Genomic DNA, 8,610 nt, shown 5'->3' on the forward strand with positions numbered 1-8,610 from the left:
CCAGTCTCTCCACAGAGTGAGAGAGGGCGGGGCGGTGCTGAGGAGTGGGGACTCGCTCGGAGACAGGAAGGAGCTAGCAAATGGGAAAGGCAGCGGTTTAGCGAGTTGGTGAAGAACTGAGGACTGGAGGAGAACCACTTTTCCACGTTCCTAGTGGTGCGTGCACTCGAGTGCGCATGCGCAGAGGGGAGCATCTGATTGGCATGCGGGGCGGCCTCACGTTTCCATCCAAACCAATCCCGGAGCAGCAGAGGGGTGGGGCCCGTCCGTCACTGGCGGGCGCAGCGTCTGCGCGCGCATTTTGTAGCTGCGCCGCAGTGCGCTCAGTCTTCCTGGCGCCATGGAGTCGGGGCTGGTCCCGTGTTTAGCCCGGCGCTTGGGCATCGCCGAGCCCAATGTACTGAGGTGAGTCGGGCCGCGCATGCCGCAGCGGTCCTGGGCCCGAGAGCCGCGCATCTCTCGTGCGGTATGTAGCCGGCAGCGGTCTCCTAGGGAGTGGCAGGGGCCAGCTGTGGAGGGAAGCAGACAGATGGGAGACAGGCCCCACGGAGGTCTCTGTGTTGGCCAGAACTACGTAGAAAACAGAACAGTGGTGACTGAAAGGACAGGGACACAGCGCGGCCTGGCCTGCAAAAAGTATGGGGGGGGGTTGTCATTTGCGCTGAGACCTGACTTGATAGAAGGGGCCCGCCTTGGAACGATGCCGGGAGAGCGGCCTGAGCACAGTAACAACAGCCTGTGCCAACGCGTCGGGATGGGGAGGAGCGTGCATGATCCGGGGTCCAGAGTGAAGCCGTGCGAACGCGGGCAGCAGGCCGGGCCCTGGGCAGCCCGTTACAGAAGGGAAGGGAAGGGCAGGCGCGCTTCTTAGAAGATTTGAACTGAGGCCGCTTGGGCTGGGTTACCATGTAGAGCTGCGGTTCTCAAGTGGGTCTCCTGCCCGGCGGCGTCCGTGTCATCTCGACCCTTGTTGGGAAAACACGTTTTCGGTCCCGCCCCACGCCCACTGCTAGGAAAGGCTGGGGGTGAGACCTAGCGCTGTTTTCACGCGCCGCGAGTGATTGATTGTCCGGCGCATTAAAGTTTGAGCACCACTGAATTAAAGGCAAAAAGGAGGAGCCCTGGCACGACCTGCCAGCCTCCGCAGGCTTTCACGCTGGTTCCCGGAATGTGGGGAAGAACGGTTGTCTGGGGAGGAATCGAAGAACCTCCTTTGCCTGGAAGTAGTTCTTGAACGCAGTGGGGTCCGGAGCCGCGGCCGCTCCCCAGAGGATGGGGCCTTCCTCCGCAGCCTCACGGGAAGTTGCCCAGGACTCAGAGTCAGGCCCGCCCGCTGGGTTCAGTTTGCCCAAGTGTGGGACAGACTTCTGGGAAAGGCTCTAGTGACCACATTGCTTTTGTGACCAGGAAAGCGGAGGAGTACTTGCGGCTGGCACGCGTGAAGTGCGCGGGGCTGTCTGCACGCACCACGGAGACCAGCCTAGCGGCCGTGTGTCTGGACCTGGCGGCGGCCTGCACGCAGTGCCCCCTGGACAGGGTAAGCGTCCCCGGGTCTCAGTGACCAGACATCGGTTTCTGGTTAGACTAGGCCCGGTCTATGCTCTGGTGGTTCAGAAATTTCCTGCCTGTTATCACTCCAGGTGAACTTTAAAGCCATTTTGTCAAGTTGGAGGGGAAAAATGTTTTGCAGCGTTCCCTATACTCTTTACGATCTCATTTCCCAGGCCGCCTCCTGAAGCCCACACGTTGAAACCCATGTGTGTTTCTCCTTCAGTGTCACAGAGCTTGAGGGCACAGGCTAAGGACACGGGCATCACACATTGAGACTTGATCTTACACTAGCCCTGTGAGCCTCCAGGTTCCTCTGTGTGAGGCAGGAATAGGAATGTCTTCAAATCCTCTGGGTCACTGCGAGGATTGAACGGAGCACTGTGTGGCGCTTACTTAACACCATACCGATCACAAAACGACACACTCATTACATGGGGGCATTAGCAACCCCCGTGGCTCAAAGTGGGTGGCAAACTCACCAGCTTCTCCTGAACACCAACCTCAACCTGCACAGCTCCCTCAGCAGACACTGCGCTTGAACGACTGACTTGGGGCTTGTCCATGTGGCCAAGCCCTTCCTCAGCCTGGAGGTGGGGGAACAGGGGCTCTCATCTGACTTGGACAGCCCTGCCCCCTCCTGTATGACTGTCCAGAGCTGGTTTTTCTCCATCGTTGACCCTCCGTTTCTCTCCTGGTTTCCCTCTTTCCTCCCTGTCCCACCCCCCCCCCTCCCCTCCCCTCCTCCGAGGGAATTGCACGTGGGCACTAGGGCTGCAGCAGCAGTGTGTGTGTAAAGTGTCTGTGTGCGTGCATGAGTGTGTGTGCATGCGGGCCGTGGACCACACGGAGCTAAGCCTCTAGGCAGAGACGGGTCACAGAATCAGCTTGGAGGGGTGCAGGCACTAACAGAACTTACGATTTGTGCCTGTGTTTCCTTTCAAAGGCATATTTAACTAAACTTTCTGGTTTGAACAAGAAGACGTATCAGAGCTGTCTGAAATCTTTTGAGTGCTTACTGGGCCTGGATTCGAGCGTTGGAATAGGAGACCTCGCGGTGCGGTTTGGCTGTACAGACGCGGTGAGCCTGGCTTCACGAGTGCTGCACAGGTATGAGGCCCGAGGGCCTTCGCTGAAGTGTTGCTAACATTGGCCAGCGTCCTGCTGATTTTCAGCGTTAAAAAATAACCAGTGCGCTCAAGTGATAGGACGCATATCTCATGCATTTTTAAGTTCTGGTTTGCGTTATCCATCCCTGCGAGATGCTGTTTTCTAACAAGTTATTCTGCCGATACTGCCTTCCCGCAGCTACGAGTCCAGCCTCCCCCAGACACAGCAGGCAGATCTCGACTTATCCAGGCCACTCTTCACAGCCGCCGCGCTGCTCACGGCCTGCAGGTGAGGGTCTGCACGCGCTCAGGAGGCCGCCCTTGGGGTGCAGTTCTCACCCCCGGGTCACACTTCCAGTCTGATTGGTTGCAGCTTGGCCTGCTTCTCCGTGTGAACAACACTAGGAATAATGGCCCAGTTTCCAGGCTCGGTTTGTCCCACAAAGCAACTGACACCTGGAAAGCAGTGTTCCCAGAAGGCCACTTGCCACGTGGCAGTCACATGTACAACCTGAGAGTTCCCCTTTCGAGGTGTACCTCTTGTAACTGGTGAAGTCTGTCATTCCAACAGTGGGCACTTGTGATATTCCATTAAAAAAATTTTTGCAAGGGTCTTAAGAGCTAATTTATCAAATTCTTTTGTAGGATCTTGAAGCTAAAGGTGGATAAAAATAAAATGGTAGCCACATCCGGTGTGAAAAAAGCCATATTTGACCGACTGTGTAAACAGCTGGAGAAGCTGGGGCAGCAGGCAGACAGTGAGTGTTAGTTCCGTGCTTCAGGAACGTGTCGTGTGCGGATGTGACCCTGCCACGAAAAGGCCCATATTTCCAGACTCACAAAGTGGTGCTTTCTGAATTCCATGTTTAATGTGGACCTGATAATGTTCTTAGTGAGAAAACTGTTTTTTCTATCGTTCAGTTAAAGCAGCTTAGTCATTTGTACAGAGCCTGTGGCTCTGTGAGCCCACGCCTGGAAAACAGCATCTCTGTTCACACGCTTCGGCGTTGAGCGCCAGCCCCCACGCGTGTCAGGTGGACTGGAAGTGACCTCCATTCTGACCAGGGAGGCCAGAGGGTCCTCCTTTCTCCCGGTGCTTGGTCAGTCAAGGGTCTAGTTCGTTGTTGGTTTGGGTTTATTTTTTATTTAATTTTACAGAGAGAAAAGCATCAGCTTGTTTCTCCACCCATCTGTGCACTCACTGGTTGAGTCTTTATGTGCCCTGACCAGGGATCGAACCGCAACCCCAACATGTCGGGACAACGCTCTAACCAATTGAGCCACCTGGCCAGGGTGGACTCTAGTTTTTGTCATCCAAAATATGTCCAAATACTAAAATTGAGAATAGGAGACAAATTAACCTCACTGACACTTCTTTTCCTTATAGGAGACCCTCAAGGTTCAGGAACTCCACCGTGGAAGAAAAAGAAGACGGCTCCCGAACCTCCAAGAGCACAGGGTATGGCGGCCGACGTTGCACGGACGAGCGTGGAAGGCTTGCACGGAGGCCACTAGCGGTGCTCGCTCGGCCTGTGCCTCACAGTTACATAGGTTAAGGGGGGCGGGGGCGTGTCATTGAGGACACAGCTGAGGCCAGACTGGACTCGAACCCTGCCTCACCAGTCCTGGCTGCAGTTCGAGGAGCAGCATGTAACTTCTGAGAGCCTCGGCTTCTGAGGCAGTGACAGGCACGCACGTTCGTCCCCACTTCCCAGAGCTGCGGAGGGGGCGGAATGAGGCGATGCGGCCCCATGCCTGCGCAGTGTTACCTGTTGTCCTGGCGCCTCAGGTGCTGGGTGCCCAGCAGAACTCTGGGGCCTTAGCTGCGGCTTCCACTCCGCACTTTGCCGCCTGTTCCCTGTCACCTTCACAATCAGACTTTTTATGTCATCTGTAAACATAAGAGTCCTGAAAGCTTTTGAACACTTTCTTTCGCAGAAACAGAGATGGTGGCGGAGCGCCCATGTAAACCGAGGCCCGATGAAGACCAGCTGCTGGACTACGAGGAGTGGAAGAGGAAGATTTTGGAGAATGCTGCCATGGCGCGGGCGGCCGCGGCAGAGTGAGCCCCGCCTGCAGACGGCCTGCGCGGACTCCACTCGCAAAGGTGTGAGTGCGCCAGGGTTTCCATTCAGCTGTGAGAACCAGGGCCCTGGGACTGGCGCCTTAATAGCAAGGACACCAGCACTGGGGCCGAGCTCCGGGCAGCAGCCGCCCCGGTCCTGGGTGGCACAGCCGAGGCTCCCGCCGGCCTGCCTGCCTACAGAGCAGGTGGGGGCCGCGGCACTGTGAGCAGGAGACAAGTCACCTGTCCTGGCCTCAAAACTCAGGCTGAAGGGAGGCTCAGGGATTTTACTCGGGTTTTTGTGTTAGTTTCTTGGTTTGACTAAAGCAATACACGGTACAACCTAGTTAATAAATGTTATCTTTTATATGTATTCGAGTTGCCTTTGTCCTCACTTTTGGGGGAAGCCTTGCCACGTCCAAAGCTGTCCACTGCGGCAGGAAAGAAGCTCGGTGGGTGGCTGCAGGCTGAGCCGAGCCTGTCCCCGCCGCTGCCCCTGTGCGACCATGAGCAAGCTCGCTGCCGGCCAGCGGCCTCATCCGCCCATGGGACTGAAAATGGCGTCCACGCTCACTGGGAGGAGAGTCCGAGTTGTCACATGTACAGCATTCGGCACGGTGCCCGCCAGTACACTACACGTTCGCACCACGTTAAACACCCAGTGGACCAGGGTTTAATTTCTTTCATTTCCACATACTGAGAAATGTAACCTTACCAAATGCTACTCATTTAAAACTCCAGGAAAGGGCCTTTATGGAAGATAAGTTGCTATGGATGCTGAGTTATGCCAGACATTTTAACTACAGTTGACATGACCCAATTAAAGATTTTAATATTTTGGATGCAGCCAAATACTCATAACCTCCTCGGCGGTTATCAATACCCACGGTGGCCTTTTATCTGCTCTGAGGCACCCTACCTGGCACAGGACCTGGGGGCTAGTCTGGGTACCTGCCTGCCCACGTCCATTCTGGACACCGAGCAGCTACGCCCGCAGGGGTGTCCAAAGGAAACAGGGCTGTGTGTGGGGCCACGCTCAGGGCCATCCTGGCTGTGTTCGGGCCACGGGTCGGCCTTCCTACGGCTGCCTGCCAGGGCCAAGTGCTCCCAACTCTGCCCCTGTCCGGCAAGCCCTGTGGGTGAGGGGGCGGGACCACGCACGGGCCTTTCAGTGCTGGCTCTGCCACTTGGACCCTCAGGATTTCAGAGCCTCGGTTTCCTCATTACCTTTCAGTGCCTGGTGACAATCCCAGGCAGTGCTTGTGAGGTGCACGGCACAGGAGGGCCAGTGGCCTCCCTCGGTGGTCACTGTCCTTCATACCTGGAGCTAAAACAGACACGTGGGTCCCTACCCCCGTATTTTAAGAAGGTGTGCGGTTTGTTTTTGTTTGGTGCCACAGATTAGATTTCTAGCTTTGGATCTACTCCTCAGGTAAAATTAAGCATCTTTACCTTTTTTTTTTTAGTGTGTAAAATACATGTACCATGAAATTTACCACCCTAACCATTTGTAAGTGTGCAGTTTGATAGAAGACACATAGTTGGGAAAAGTGTTTCCAGAACTCTCCACCATGCAAAGCCAAGTACCTGCTGAACAGGGCCCCGCCCCTCCCCCAGCCCGGGGACCTCCGTTCACTTCCTGTCTCTGAACTTGACTACGTACCTGGCATCAGTGGAATCACACAGTGTTTATCCTCGTTTCATTGGGCAGTGTCCTCGGCCTCCATGCTGCAGTGTGGGCCAGAACTTCCTTCCTTTTTAGGCTGAACAATACACCACCGTAGGAATGGCCCCATCTTGTCACCTGTCTCTCAATGGGAACTCGGGCTGCTTCCGCCTTGGGCATCGAGAATGATGCTGCTGTTAACACTGGCGTGCGGAAGACTTGTGTGCAGACAACTCTTCTTCTTCCAGTTCTTCTGTGTGTGTGTGCCCAGGAGGAGATTGCTGGATCGGATGGTATAGCTGTATTTTTAAATTTTCATGGAACTTGCCCTTGGCCGGTGCGACCCAGTCGGTTGGAGTGTCACCCACTACATAAAAAGGCCGGGGGTTCAATCCCCGAATGGGGGGCAACCAATCGATGTTTTTCACTCTCTCTAAAATCAATAAATACAAATATATGTTTTTTAAATGTTTACAGAACCTCCCCATACTGTGCCACGGTGGCTGCCGCAGTGCACAGGCCCTCCAGCAGGGCCCAGGGCTCTCCAGTGCCGCCACGGCCTCGCCAGCACTGGCGTTCGGGTTGTGGCACAGCCACCCGCGGTGGTTCAGATCTGCGTTCCCCGCCGACCACTGCTCACTTCTCCCCGTGCTCTCGGATGCCTGTGTCTTCCGTGGAACGATGTGATGCGAGCCTTTCGTCCGCTTTCGAATCGGCTGTTTTCGTGAGAGGAGACCTGGTCCAGCCCTGCCGGTGTTTCAGAGCGAGCCGAACTGCTGTCGGACTCATCCCCCGTGTGCCTCACAAATAAATACGCAGCGGTAGTTGTTTTGACTCTCTGGGTCACAGTAGGCACTTGGTTACTTCTTAAATTATTGGAGGGTGGGGGAACCGCCTGGAAGCAACCTTGTCTACATGCCCGCCCAGGGCAGGAAGTCTTTCCACAGCAGCTCAATCACACCCCCCGGGGAGGGAGCGCACCCCTGACCACGTCCATCTGTTTCCTGTTGAAAAGGCTTTTGGGAAGCTCCTCGTGGTTTAACTGATTTTTTGAAACTATCGTGAAAGTTTTCAAATACATACAACAGTAAAGAGAACAGCGCAATCAAACCTCAGACCGATCAGCCAGACCCAACAGTTAATAAGCACTTGCCACACCCACATAACTAGTATCTCCTTTTCCCCCCGCAGTCCCTTTACCTGCAGGATAACCGACCTCATCGCCGTCATCATGCCTCCCCAAACCAACAGAAACGCTGTTGTCATCCAATGAGCGAGTTAGAAATACATCTCCCTGGATGTCTCTAAAACAGCTTCCTCTTGGTCTCTCCAATGAGGGTCCAAACTAGGCCTACATTGGACACCGGAGTTGCTACTTTTTAATTAAAATGATAATGCATGCTCGTTGTAAAAAAGATCAAATGTTGAAAAGCGGACTCCCCCTGTCCCCATCGCCCACTTTCCACATCCCCCGTTAAGTTCCTGGCCTAGCCCAGAAAACTTGAACGCCCGTGGAAGCTTTTCTCACTCCACTAACGGAAGACGCCTGTCAGTTCAGATCTGCCTTTAGCTGCAGCAGATTCCCCCACATGGATGTGGCAAGACTGAGTTGAACTCAGCACGACTGGTGTTTTTCTCCCTCTCTCCCTCCCTTTTCTTCTGTTTAAAAATAAAATCTTTTAAAAAGAGAAAATTAAAGCTTCGTAAAAGCTTTAGAACTTGAGATAAGGGAGGCAAAAATCCTTCCCACTCACTTGTGTGGGTTGCAAGGGGACTTTGGAGAGAGACTGTAGAGAGACTTTGGAGAGAGACTGACGGCTTGTGGTAGGAAAATGAGATTCGGCAGAAGAAGGGTCCCCATCTGCCATGTCCAGTACAGAAGCCACAGTCCACATGCGGCTACCGGGCACGTAAAATCGGCTAACACAACTACGGAACTGAGTTCCTAGTTGTATTTTAATGAAATGTAACACTAGATACTTAATTCAATAGAAAATGGGTAAGATATTCCAAACAACTTGAGTACTTCTCCACAGTAAATTCTGTGAAACCTAAATACCAATTAATTATGTCTGATGAAAACCTCGCATGTGGATGGAAATGTATTAAGTGCAAACCACACACCAGATTTTGGAGACTCAGCATAAACAAAAAAGACTATAAAGTGTCTCAATAATTTCTATGTTGATTACACATTGAAATAATGCTTTTGAGCCATGGCG

At 53.8% G+C, this 8,610-nt stretch overlaps 1 protein-coding gene across 1 annotated transcript; it reads left to right on the forward strand.

Annotated features, from left to right (window-relative positions):
- Window positions 1-39: 39 nt before the first annotated feature.
- ORC6 (origin recognition complex subunit 6) lies at window positions 40-5,095 on the forward strand. The gene is made up of 7 exons (XM_037144985.2): window positions 40-405; window positions 1,408-1,537; window positions 2,495-2,658; window positions 2,857-2,946; window positions 3,303-3,415; window positions 4,045-4,116; window positions 4,596-5,095. The coding sequence occupies exons 1-7, from the start codon at window positions 341-343 to the stop codon at window positions 4,721-4,723; spliced, it is 762 nt and encodes a 253-aa protein (XP_037000880.2). The 5' UTR covers window positions 40-340; the 3' UTR covers window positions 4,724-5,095.
- The last annotated feature ends 3,515 nt before the right edge of the window (window positions 5,096-8,610 follow it).

The sequence above is a fragment of the Artibeus jamaicensis genome, unplaced genomic scaffold (assembly GCF_021234435.1).
Source record: "Artibeus jamaicensis isolate MK-2021 breed Jamaican fruit bat unplaced genomic scaffold, CSHL_Jam_final contig_755, whole genome shotgun sequence".
Classification (NCBI taxonomy): Eukaryota; Metazoa; Chordata; class Mammalia; order Chiroptera; family Phyllostomidae; genus Artibeus; species Artibeus jamaicensis.

Bases quoted from the DNA above. Each gene is read 5' to 3' on its own strand.
- ORC6 (XM_037144985.2), top strand. From the start codon at position 341: ATGGAGTCGGGGCTGGTCCCGTGTTTAGCCCGGCGCTTGGGCATCGCC. The intron at 2,659-2,856 runs GTATGAGGCCCG...GCCTTCCCGCAG, and splicing joins GCTTCACGAGTGCTGCACAG to CTACGAGTCCAGCCTCCCCC. The intron at 3,416-4,044 runs GTGAGTGTTAGT...TTTTCCTTATAG, and splicing joins GCTGGGGCAGCAGGCAGACA to GAGACCCTCAAGGTTCAGGA.